The sequence below is a fragment of the Procambarus clarkii genome, chromosome 24, assembly GCF_040958095.1.
Source record: "Procambarus clarkii isolate CNS0578487 chromosome 24, FALCON_Pclarkii_2.0, whole genome shotgun sequence".
Lineage (NCBI taxonomy): Eukaryota > Metazoa > Arthropoda > Malacostraca > Decapoda > Cambaridae > Procambarus > Procambarus clarkii.
This window is the reverse complement of record NC_091173.1, coordinates 7,536,935-7,549,860: the sequence shown is the minus strand read 5'-3', so window position 1 is coordinate 7,549,860 and position 12,926 is coordinate 7,536,935. Positions and strand designations below refer to the sequence as shown.

At 42.5% G+C, this 12,926-nt stretch overlaps 1 protein-coding gene across 1 annotated transcript in view; it reads right to left on the bottom strand.

Moving 5' to 3' along the window:
* The window catches only part of LOC138368259 (uncharacterized), a 77,666-nt gene extending 65,452 nt beyond the window's left edge, over positions 1-12,214 (bottom strand). The window contains exons 1-2 of the mRNA XM_069330812.1: positions 12,072-12,214; positions 7,637-10,838 (exon numbers count right to left, since the gene is read on the bottom strand). Coding sequence (XP_069186913.1) covers positions 7,637-10,838; positions 12,072-12,214 — 3,345 coding nt within the window. The remainder of the gene's footprint in view (positions 1-7,636; positions 10,839-12,071) is intronic.
* Positions 12,215-12,926: the final 712 nt, after the last annotated feature.

Sequence of the window (12,926 nt, the reverse complement as noted above, 5' to 3'; positions counted from 1 at the left end):
TTGGGCGAATCCTTTCACTGCATACATTATTATAATATGTACGACGAGCTTTGTTACGACAAACTTCCAAAAAATTCCGTGGGTAACAAAGCTTAAGACCAATCGAATCAATATTCTTAAATTCATCATCTAAGAATTCTGGACTCACAACTCGAAGAGCTCTTAGATACATTGAAGAAAAAATTGACTTTTTTACATTGTATTTATGCCCTGAAAAATAATGAACATAAGATAAATTGTTCGTAGGTTTTCTGTAAACACTAAACGTTAATGAAGAGTTTTCCCTATGAATAAGCACATCTAATAACCACATCCACATCTTACTTCACCACTCCTTCCTGCCTATTTATACCCATCACTCGATCTGTAAAATGACCTTCTGAAGATGTATTTAATATACGAAAGTACTTAAGGAAATTTCCTGTTTCATTTTTCCTCCGTGGTCTGACATTGTCATATATATATATATATATATATATATATATATATATATATATATATATATATATATATATATATATATATATATATATATATATATATATATATATATTATTAAATATGACCGAAAAAGTAAGATTAATAATTCTAACACGAATTTTCTCAATCTTTCGTACATTTCTTTTCACTGTTGGAGGTAAATCAAAAATCAATTCTCCAAAATTCATTTGTATTTCTAGTCTGACGCGACACGAGCGCGTTTCGTAAAACTTATTACATTTTCAAAGACTTTAGTTCACAAATACACAACTGAATAGAACTTACGCATCTCCGATTTTATATCTACATTTGAGTGAGGTGGAAGGGGTGATGTGGCATTAACACAAGACAGAACAAGATGTGGTATTAATAGGGTATTAATTTCATCAACACAAGACAGAACAAGAGTATTAATAGGGTATTAATTTCATCAACACAAGACAGAACACGAAACAATGGATATTGAATAGAAGTGTTTGTAGAAAGCCTATTGGTCCATATTTCTTGATGCTTCTATATTGGAGCAGAGTCTTGAGGTGGGTAGAATATAGTTGTGCAATAATTGGCTGTTGATTGCTGGTGTTGACTTTTTGATGTGTAGTGCCTCGCAAACGTCAAGCCGCCTGCTATCGCTGTATCTATCGATGATTTCTGTCTTGTTTACTAGGATTTCTCTGGCGATGGTTTGGTTGTGGGAAGAGATTATATGTTCCTTAATGGAGCCCTGTTGCTTATGCATCGTTCAACGCCTAGAAAGAGATGTTGTTGTCTTGCCTATATACTGGGTTTTTTGGAGCTTACATTCCCCAAGAGGGCATTTGAAGGCATAGACGACGTTAGTCTCTTTTAAAGCGTTCTGTTTTGTGTCTGGAGAGTTTCTCATGAGTAGGCTGGCCGTTTTTCTGGTTTTATAGTAAATCGTCAGTTGTATCCTCTGATTTTTGTCTGTAGGGATAACGTTTCTATTAACAATATCTTTCAGGACCCTTTCCTCCGTTTTATGAGCTGTGGAAAAGAAGTTCCTGTAAAATAGTCTAATAGGGGGTATAGGTGTTGTGTTAGTTGTCTCTTCAGAGGTTGCATGGCTTTTCACTTTCCTTCTTATGATGTCTTCGACGAAACCATTGGAGAAGCCGTTATTGACTAGGACCTGCCTTACCCTACAGAGTTCTTCGCTCTGAAGAACTCTGTAGGGTAAGGCAGATGTAAAATGAAAATGTAATAAGTTTTACGAAACGCGCTCGTGTCGCGTCAGACTAGAAATAAAAATGAATTTTGGAGAATTGATTTTTGATTTACCTCCAACAGTGAAAAGAAATGTACGAAAGATTGAGAAAATTCGTGTTAGAATTATTAATCTTACTTTTTCGGTCATATTTAATAATATATGTCTACAGGAAAGACTGCTACCAAAATATACTAATATATATATATATATATATATATATATATATATATATATATATATATATATATATATATATATATATATATAATATATATATATATATTTTATACCTAGAAGGGGTACCACCTCTGGTGCAAGTGTAGGGACCCATAGCCTCGGAGAAGAAAATAAAGAGTACTCAGAGAAGACCTTGTGGGTCCTCACTGAACACAAATATTTTCTTCTCCTACCACCCCTATTCTTTTGGTATGTGTGTATATTTATCTAACTTTATTTGAAAATGTCATTACACAAAAAAAGTTACAATATTGATTACATGCAGGGTACAAGGCTGCTTGTCACAAGTTGAACAGCTCCTCCAGCTCCTCAGATGGCGGGCAGGAACCATGGATGCAGTGAGCATTTCCTCTCTGGATTGCCACACTAAGGCGCTGAAAAAGAAAACTGGCAGCTCTAGGGTCTCTAGTTGTTTCCATTAGCTTAGACCCCAACTCCTTCAAAAAGCTAGCAGCACCAAGCACCCCAGGCACCAAGTGTCTCTGAGGCAATGGGGACAAAATTGTAGTGGTGCTCAAGGTCTCTGTATTTACGTGACTTGGCCGCTTCCCGGTGATTGGCAGCTCCTCCTGCTTGTGTAGCACTGAAGTCAACATAGGTATTGGCTAAAGTTGAAATGCAAGTGTAGTCCCACACCAACTGTCTACCATTCTTCCAGGGGTTCACCGTGATTCCATCTGGGCGACCGACAGGCTCATCAGAATTGCGGGACATTAGGTAACGGGGCTCTCTCTCTGCTGGACAACCGGCTGTGGTAAGGCTTCTTTAATAATGTCATTGACCTCGCCGTGTCTTGCATGCCATCCTCCTGTCCTTTGGCAGAGAAGGCCATGCCGTCCGTATCTGTCGGCCTCTGCCTCGCCGCAAATACACCTGTATTTGGTGTGGATTGGGGCAGCGAGGCGGAGAGCCACGGCAATTCGGACGGCCTGCGGTGTGAGACGGGTGCCGGTTGCTGACATTGGGGTAGCTAATAGGAAATCACCTGCATGGGGAACTGCTACAGCTCTAAGTCGGGCAGTGTCATGTGGTGTTGTCGCAGCTTCTAGCAAAGTCGCAGCTTCTTGGTCGGCAATGGGGCGATCCCAGCTGGATTGCTTATGGGCTTCAGAAGGCGGTGGTTGGGGTGCTGGTCCTGCGAGAGAGACCCATTTGGTTGTGCAGTCTGTAAAGCTGGGATCATGTACCCCTGCCTGTTGAACTAGGTGCTCAGGTAGGATTTCCTTCACCAAGTTGTCAGACCCCACTGAAGAGGACAGGAACGCTGGTACAGCAATTTGTGTTGCTGTGCGCACGCCAAGGCCCCCGAGTCTGACAGGAAGGGAGGCCTGTTTCCACTGTAAGTCGCTGAGGGAAAGATTGAGGGCTTTTTCTAGTGTTGATTTCAGCAAGCTGTCGTACTCTTCTAATTTAATATTGTTGAAAGATGGCGAACATCTTAGAAAGTAGGTCAGTCTGGGGAGGGACAAGCATCTGGTGATGAGGTAAAGTGCATCATGAGCATCGATGTCGTCATCCTCTTCAGGTCAGTGATCTTCTCACCAAGGACCCCGTCGATGGCATTCCTTCCAAGAGGAATCCCTGAGGACAGCACACCTAGGAGTGTGCTGTCCTCAGGGATTGGTTGTATGAATGTCAGGCAAAACAACCTTTATTTGCTCTATTATGTGCTGGTTGGTGGAGGTTATTTCGCACTTGGAAGGGTTCAGAGTGTGGCCTAGGCTTGCTCCTTGCTCCTGAATTATTCTTATGTCGTCCAAGAGTGAGGCTGGGGAGCCGGCTAGAGTACCATCGTCCAAAAACCAAATGTTGAGCTCACTGGACAGGTTATCGGTGACTTCCTTGATAACTAGACAGAAAAGAAAATGAGCAAGGGGGTCACCCTGTTGGACACCTTCTTGTGATTCAATTTCATAAAAGTTAGGTTAGGTTAGGTAGTCGAAAAACAATTAATTCATGAAAACTTGGCTTATTAGGCAAATCGGGCCTTGCATAGTAGGTTGAGAAGTGCGTTCTGGCTACTAGGTACGACATTATATATATATATATATATATATATATATATATATATATATATATATATATATATATATATATATATATTAGTATATTTTGGTAGCAGTCTTTCCTGTAGACATATATTATTAAATATGACCGAAAAAGTAAGATTAATAATTCTAACACGAATTTTCTCAATCTTTCGTACATTACGCTTCACTGTTGGAGGTAAATCAAAAATCACTTCTCCAAAATTCATTTTTATTTCTAGTCTGACGCGACACGGGCACGTTTCGTAAAACTTATTACATTTTCAAAGACTTCACAAATACACAACTGATTAGAACGTATCTCTGATTTTATATCTACATTTGAGTGAGGTGGTAAGGGTGATGTGGCATTAACACAAGACAGAACAGGAGGGGATATTAATAGGGTATTAAAAGTATCAACACAAGACAGAACAGAAACAATGGGTATTGAATAGAAGTGTTTGTAGAAAGCCTATTGGTCCATATTTCTTGATGCTTCTATATTGGAGCGGAGTCTTGAGGTGGGTAGAATATAGTTGTGCAATAATTGGCTGTTGATTGCTGGTGTTGACTTCTTGATGTGTAGTGCCTCGCAAACGTCAAGCCGCCTGCTATCGCTGTATCTATCGATGATTTCTGTGTTGTTTACTAGGATTTCTCTGGCGATGGTTTGGTTATGGGAAGAGATTATATGTTCCTTAGGGCTCCATTAAGGAACATATAATCTCTTCCCATAACCAAACCATCGCCAGAGAAATCCTAGTAAACAACACAGAAATCATCGATAGATACAGCGATAGCAGGCGGCTTGACGTTTGCGAGGCACTACACATCAAGAAGTCAACACCAGCAATCAACAGCCAATTATTGCACAACTATATTCTACCCACCTCAAGACTCCGCTCCAATATAGAAGCATCAAGAAATATGGACCAATAGGCTTTCTACAAACACTTCTATTCAATACCCATTGTTTCTGTTCTGTCTTGTGTTGATACTTTTAATACCCTATTAATATCCCCTCCTGTTCTGTCTTGTGTTAATGCCACATCACCCTTACCACCTCACTCAAATGTAGATATAAAATCAGAGATACGTTCTAATCAGTTGTGTATTTGTGAAGTCTTTGAAAATGTAATAAGTTTTACGAAACGCGCCCGTGTCGCGTCAGACTAGAAATAAAAATGAATTTTGGAGAAGTGATTTTTGATTTACCTCCAACAGTGAAGCGTAATGTACGAAAGATTGAGAAAATTCGTGTTAGAATTATTAATCTTACTTTTTCGGTCATATTTAATAATATATATATATATATATATATATATATATATATATATATATATATATATATATATATATATATATATATACAAGCCTAACCTCACCTTTTCACCTCTTCCCCATCATTCTGTTGCTCGCATATCTCACAAAATTAAATTTTTCAAGTCAACACGCAAGAATTATAAATAAAATATGTAATAAATAATAAACTCAGAACTAACAAAAAATATAATATTTAACAACTAATCAACAGAAGCAAGAATATCAAATAATTAAAAAATATAAATTTTTGCAAATAAAGTTTAAAATATATTTTTGAGCTTTTCCATCTATCTATAAAAGAGAGTGTGTGTCTGATTGTCTCTGTCCCCGAGGTTGGAGGTCTTGGGGTTAACGTCGCCCAACTATGCAAGGGGACTGGTCTGGGGTACGGAAACAACATAGGCTGGTCGGGTTCGCTTGAATTCAAGCACATCATGCCAGGGTAACTTTACAACGCCCACGACGATATTTTGCCTGCTGGCTCTATACCTGTCAAAATATTTTGAAAAATAAATCTTCAATTTGTTTCTTGGAAATATACACCATTATCCACCCATCTCCGGAAAATTATTAGAAATGTCCTGATATTCAAACTTTGGCCGTAGTACCATAAAACACGTAACCTCAACTCAGTTCCCTCTCCTCCCACTGCCAGAGAAAACTGAAGCGCGGCCCACAGGTTCGAAAGGGAATCTAGTCTGTTCTGTGTGTATGTCATTAGATATAGAGACATACTAACACTTGCTCTTACTGTGTTGTTAGTAATATTGTAGGAGAGAGAGAGAGAGATATGGAGAGAGGGGTTGGGGGGAAAGAGACGTAGAGAGAGAGACCCAGGCAACGCCGGATACCTTCCCATAATATTTATATAAGTAATAATGAAATGTGTGAAGATAATTGGTGGGGGGTGGTTGGGCAGTTAGCGACCAAGAGGGCACAACCTCCCTAATATTGAGCGCCGATGGTCGGACGTGTCTCCTCCAGAGGACGCTGATACGTGTTTGTGTATCCAGGTATCGGGGAGGATGTGTCCGCTTAATCCACCTGTTACAGTGAATGCTGGATATGATAGAAGCAGTAAATAAAACGCATTAGGCCCCTTGTATAACGCATACAGAGTAATGAATAGCGCGCAGTATTTGCTGTGTTGTATGCTGCATAATTTTTATTTTTCGTTGTTGTATTTGCTTTCTATTGTTTTTTATATATTCAAATTTTTCTGACATGTTTTTATAGTGATGTATTTGTGTAGCAGGCAGCAGCAGCAACAGCCTGGCTGGTCACGCCCGAAAACATTTTATTCCCAATTGTACTAGAAATGTTTAATCTACAAATATTTGCGCTAATAATTCAGTTAATGTTTTTTGTTTTTCCCGAAGTGTAATGGAGTTAACTAAAGCTATTTCCTCCGCGTGTGTGTGTGTGTGTGATACCCTGGAGTATGTCCTGGTGTTTGGAGCGTGTATAGTGTTGACCTTCAGTATACTCTAGCGAGTCCACCTAATCTACACCACTGTTCTTCACCGTGACAGTGAAGAGCTCCTTCAGTGGACCCCAACGACTCGTCTGAGTCTCTGTCTTCCATCCGTAACCTCTAGCTGTGTTTAACTCCTTGTTCTCACCTGTATCAACCCACCTGTCAATCTTGCGTGCCTGTTAGTCACCTTTCCTCCCTCCTCACTTCAGAGCTGTGAGGTCGAGCTCTCTTAACCTTTCGTCGTAGCTCAGACCTCTTAGTCCATGGAGCCAATCTTGAAGCCAACCCACGGTGCCTCAGACTGTGGTGAGAGTTCATACTGTGGCTGCATATTCCGGCGCTGGTCTCGCCTCACTAACATCCACTCTGTTATTCACTGCCTTAGCACGAGCCACTCAAGCTATCTTGTTTATGTCGGAGTGTAGTTATGGATTCGCTTGACTCAAAGAACTTGTATGCTGGAGAATTTGTTGCTTATCGCCTGCTCCCATTCTCATTACTTTGCACATGGTAAATCCTCGTTCATATTTCCACGTAACCTGTTGTTGTTTTTGTGTAATGTTCATTATTATGGTTGATGTATATTAATAATTTATATGAACATATGTGCAGTGTGACGGGGCCTTCCTGGAGCACTCTTGCAGGTCTCCTGTGTCGTTGTAATAACCGCGACGTCGTCCCCTACAACATGGGATCGGCCCTCACGGTCAAGGTGCTGATGACCGGACAGGATAGGACCAAGTATTAATCCTTCAGGTGCTCCACTTCACGAAGAAAAGGATAGAACCAATGGGGGGTAGAAATAGCCTAAGCTACTCTATCCCTTTGAGATGTATTTCTTTCTTGTCTCAATAAACATACTTGAACTGATAGAACCAAGTGGTATTCTACTGTTACTGCGTTAACTGCTACTTCTCCCCCACCAATAACAACGCTCTCAGTCACACCTGACCTGTATTTCAAGTCTGAATACAGAACGGTGTCAAAGGCTTTTTGGCTTTCCAGAGAGTTACAGGATATAAAGAAAAACAAAAGAGTAGCTTTATTGTGATTGCATTTAACCTGCAACGACTTTATTAGAGCAGTTTTATGTATAAGTGATAAAGCACTATCAAGAGATACGTTATATTCAGGAAAGTTTTCTCTCAAATTGGCGTTTCTCGACATGAGAGAGATGCAGTCAGCCCGTCCCTCCTCCTCCTCCTCCCTGTCTGCCGTAAATTTGTTATGTAAATTTATTAGATTTATGAGGCAGGAATATCCTTCCGTTAAGCGGTGCTTGTTGTTAAGCTTAGTCCTTGCTAGACGTGTGGCCAGGGTTACCTTATCTGTTTCCCCAGTGTCTTGTAGGGTATGTTTCTCAGTGGTGTCTTGCAGGGTATGTTTCTCAGTGGTGTCTTGTAGGGCATGTTTCTCAGTGGTGTCTTGCAGGGTATGTTTCTCAGTGGTGTCTTGCAGGGTATGTTTCTCAGTGGTGTCTTGTAGGGCATGTTTCTCAGTGGTATCTTGCAGGGTATGTTTCTCAGTGGTGTCTTGTAGGGCATGTTTCTCAGTGGTGTCTTGCAGGGTATGTTTCTCAGTGGTGTCTTGTAGGGTATGTCTCTCAGTGGTGTCTTGTAGGGTATGTCTCTCAGTGGTGTCTTGTAGGGTATGTTTCTCAGTGGTGTCTTGTAGGGTATGTTTCTCAGTGGTGTCTTGTAGGGTATGTTTCTCAGTGGTGTCTTGTAGGGTATGTCTCTCAGTGGTGTCTTGTAGGGTATGTCTCTCAGTGGTGTCTTGTAGGGTATGTCTCTCAGTGGTGTCTTGTAGGGTATGTCTCTCAGTGGTGTCTTGTAGGGTATGTTTCTCAGTGGTGTCTTGCAGGGTATGTTTCTCAGTGGTGTCTTGCAGGGTATGTTTCTCAGTGGTGTCTTGTAGGGTATGTCTCTCAGTGGTGTCTTGTAGGGTATGTCTCTCAGTGGTGTCTTGTAGGGTATGTTTCTCAGTGGTGTCTTGTAGGGTATGTTTCTCAGTGGTGTCTTGCAGGGTATGTTTCTCAGTGGTGTCTTGCAGGGTATGTCTCTCAGTGGTGTCTTGTAGGGTATGTCTCTCAGTGGTGTCTTGTAGGGTATGTTTCTCAGTGGTGTCTTGTAGGGTATGTCTCTCAGTGGTGTCTTGTAGGGTATGTTTCTCAGTGGTGTCTTGCAGGGTATGTTTCTCAGTGGTGTCTTGTAGGGTATGTCTCTCAGTGGTGTCTTGTAGGGTATGTTTCTCAGTGGTGTCTTGTAGGGTATGTTTCTCAGTGGTGTCTTGTAGGGTATGTTTCTCAGTGGTGTCTTGCAGGGTATGTTTCTCAGTGGTGTCTTGCAGGGTATGTTTCTCAGTGGTGTCTTGTAGGGTATGTTTCTCAGTGGTGTCTTGCAGGGTATGTTTCTCAGTGGTGTCTTGTAGGGTATGTTTCTCAGTGGTGTCTTGTAGGGTATGTTTCTCAGTGGTGTCTTGTAGGGTATGTTTCTCAGTGGTGTCTTGCAGGGTATGTTTCTCAGTGGTGTCTTGCAGGGTATGTTTCTCAGTGGTGTCTTGCAGGGTATGTTTCTCAGTGGTGTCTTGCAGGGTATGTTTCTCAGTGGTGTCTTGCAGGGTATGTTTCTCAGTGGTGTCTTGCAGGGTATGTTTCTCAGTGGTGTCTTGTAGGGTATGTTTCTCAGTGGTGTCTTGTAGGGTATGTTTCTCAGTGGTGTCTTGCAGGGTATGTTTCTCAGTGGTGTCTTGTAGGGTATGTTTCTCAGTGGTGTCTTGTAGGGTATGTTTCTCAGTGGTGTCTTGCAGGGTATGTTTCTCAGTGGTGTCTTGTAGGGTATGTTTCTCAGTGGTGTCTTGCAGGGTATGTTTCTCAGTGGTGTCTTGCAGGGTATGTTTCTCAGTGGTGTCTTGCAGGGTATGTTTCTCAGTGGTGTCTTGCAGGGTATGTTTCTCAGTGGTGTCTTGCAGGGTATGTTTCTCAGTGGTGTCTTGCAGGGTATGTTTCTCAGTGGTGTCTTGTAGGGTATGTTTCTCAGTGGTGTCTTGTAGGGTATGTTTCTCAGTGGTGTCTTGCAGGGTATGTTTCTCAGTGGTGTCTTGCAGGGTATGTTTCTCAGTGGTGTCTTGCAGGGTATGTTTCTCAGTGGTGTCTTGTAGGGTATGTTTCTCAGTTGTGTCTTGCAGGGTATGTTTCTCAGTGGTGTCTTGCAGGGTATGTTTCTCAGTGGTGTCTTGCAGGGTATGTTTCTCAGTGGTGTCTTGCAGGGCATGTTTCTCAGTGGTGTCTTGCAGGGTATGTTTCTCAGTGGTGTCTTGCAGGGTATGTTTCTCAGTGGTGTCTTGTAGGGTATGTTTCTCAGTTGTGTCTTGCAGGGTATGTTTCTCAGTGGTGTCTTGCAGGGTATGTTTCTCAGTGGTGTCTTGCAGGGTATGTTTCTCACTGGTGTCTTGCAGGGTATGTTTCTCAGTGGTGTCTTGCAGGGTATGTTTCTCAGTGGTGTCTTGCAGGGTATGTTTCTCAGTGGTGTCTTGTAGGGTATGTTTCTCAGTGGTGTCTTGTAGGGTATGTTTCTCAGTGGTGTCTTGCAGGGTATGTTTATCAGTGGTGTCTTGCAGGGTATGTTTCTCAGTGGTGTCTTGCAGGGTATGTTTCTCAGTGGTGTCTTGCAGGGTATGTTTCTCAGTGGTGTCTTGCAGGGTATGTTTCTCAGTGGTGTCTTGCAGGGTATGTTTCTCAGTGGTGTCTTGCAGGGTATGTTTCTCAGTGGTGTCTTGCAGGGTATGTTTCTCGGTGGTGTCTTGCAGGGTATGTTTCTCAGTGGTGTCTTGCAGGGTATGTTTCTCAGTGGTGTCTTGCAGGGTATGTTTCTCACTGGTGTCTTGCAGGGTATGTTTCTCAGTGGTATCTTGCAGGGTATGTTTCTCAGTGGTGTCTTGCAGGGTATGTTTCTCAGTGGTGTCTTGTAGGGTATGTTTCTCAGTGGTGTCTTGCAGGGTATGTTTCTCAGTGGTGAATCCCTGCGGCTCACGCTCTCTCTCTTCTCTTGGATATCGACGCTTCCTGAGGGGAGCTGCTGGACAATTGGAAGAAGTAACTCCGCTCAGCAGTTACTGGGCAGTACTGATCTTTAATAGACCTCCCTAGTACCTATCTCGGTCAGTACAGAGCCTTGAGGAACCCCGCTAGTGACTATGGGGTCAGTACAGAGCCTTGAGGAACCCCGCTAGTGACTATGGGGTCAGTACAGAGCCTTGAGGAACCCCGCTAGTGACTATGGGGTCAGTACAGAGCCTTGAGGAACCCCGCTAGTGACTCCTGCATGCTGACAATCTCCGCCTTATCACTGTTCTGTGTTTTCTGCCCGATAAAAAGTCTTGCAATCATTTAAGTTGAATGCTTTCAGTACCTCCCATATTTTTAGTTTCGAAATTAGCCTCTTGTGAATTCTCAATCCCAATTGTTGTCGTCAAGACGTTGAATTCGCTGTTCTGTTCTGTCTCATTCTTGTCGTAAAAACAACCTTTGTTAGCGAGAATGGACTAAAATTTATAAATTTACAGGGTCGTCTCTATCATCTTCTTTATATAGCCAAATATATTTGCAAGTACATCTGCATTCATGCAGCTACCTTAGACTATATGGAGGGTCACTGAGTGGACCAGGAGCGACGCTATGCTAAAGATTCCCCATACGACACGATGGTTAGTTATACAGGGTCATGTGACCAGTAGCCTCCACTGACAACCTTAGGGTGCATTAAGAGGACAACCATGTGCCTCGGCGCATTCCTTCAGTGTCCGGGGGGATATCTCGCCTCGCTATATAGCTTCGTTTTGACAAGATATGCTTCCAATACCACTCCATCACTTCTCTCTCCATCTACACCCATCGTCCTTCCTCTTTGATATAATAACATACGACTCTATAATCTAAATTTAAATTTCGCTTTCACAATGTATACATAACTCAGCCTATACACACACATGGCCTATCCTCTCGGGGCCTAGACCCACATAACGCCCTCTCGCAAACACCTGTCCTTCTCATGTGTCTAACTCTAGTCAGGTGTGGATTGGCAACACCAGGTGTTGTACAAAACACACATGTGGGGTGGTGGATGAAATACATATTAGCTCGCATGTAAAAATCACAAATTATATTAATGTAAAAGGACAATATCATTTGTAACTGGACACCCGTCGCATGTAGTTTTAAAATACAAATTATACAGTTAGTTATATTTGTAAATTTATAATATCTACACATTTTTATTTAGATTAATTTTCTTTTAACTCTATCTCTCTTTCCGCTGTCATGTCAACTGTCATGTCCACCGTCATGTCAACTGTCATGTCAAGTGTCATGTCAACTGTCATGTCAACTGTCATGTACCCTGTCATGCCCACTGTCATGTCAACTGTCATGTCAGCTATCATGTCAACAACGATCTCAGTTAGGGATATGCGCTGGTGTCCACGAGAGTTCTCAGTATCGCGATTGTGTACACTCACCACACACTCACCACACACACTCACCACACACACTCACCACACACTCACCACACACACTCACCCCACACACTCACCACACACACTCACCACACACACTCACCACACACACTCACCACACACTCACCACACACTCACCACACACACTCACCACACACACTCACCACACACTCACCACACACTCACCCCACACACTCACCACACACTCACCACACACACTCACCACACACACTCACCACACACACTCACCACACACTCACCACACACACTCACCACACACTCACCCCACACACTCACCACACACACTCACCACACACACTCACCACACACACTCACCACACACTCACCACACACTCACCACACACTCACCACACACACTCACCACACACACTCACCACACACTCACCCCACACACTCACCACACACTCACCACACACACTCACCACACACACTCACCACACACTCACCACACAGTGAATTCAGTGAAGGACTGAGGGTAATGAGGGAGACAGTAGCCAACCTGCAAGATGATTTAAGGGCAGCAAAGGAGGAGATAAGATACCTAAAGGAGACTCTTCCACAATACCAGGCACAAACCGTACCCCAGGGAGATGGGAATGCTACTGTGGAGGGGACCACC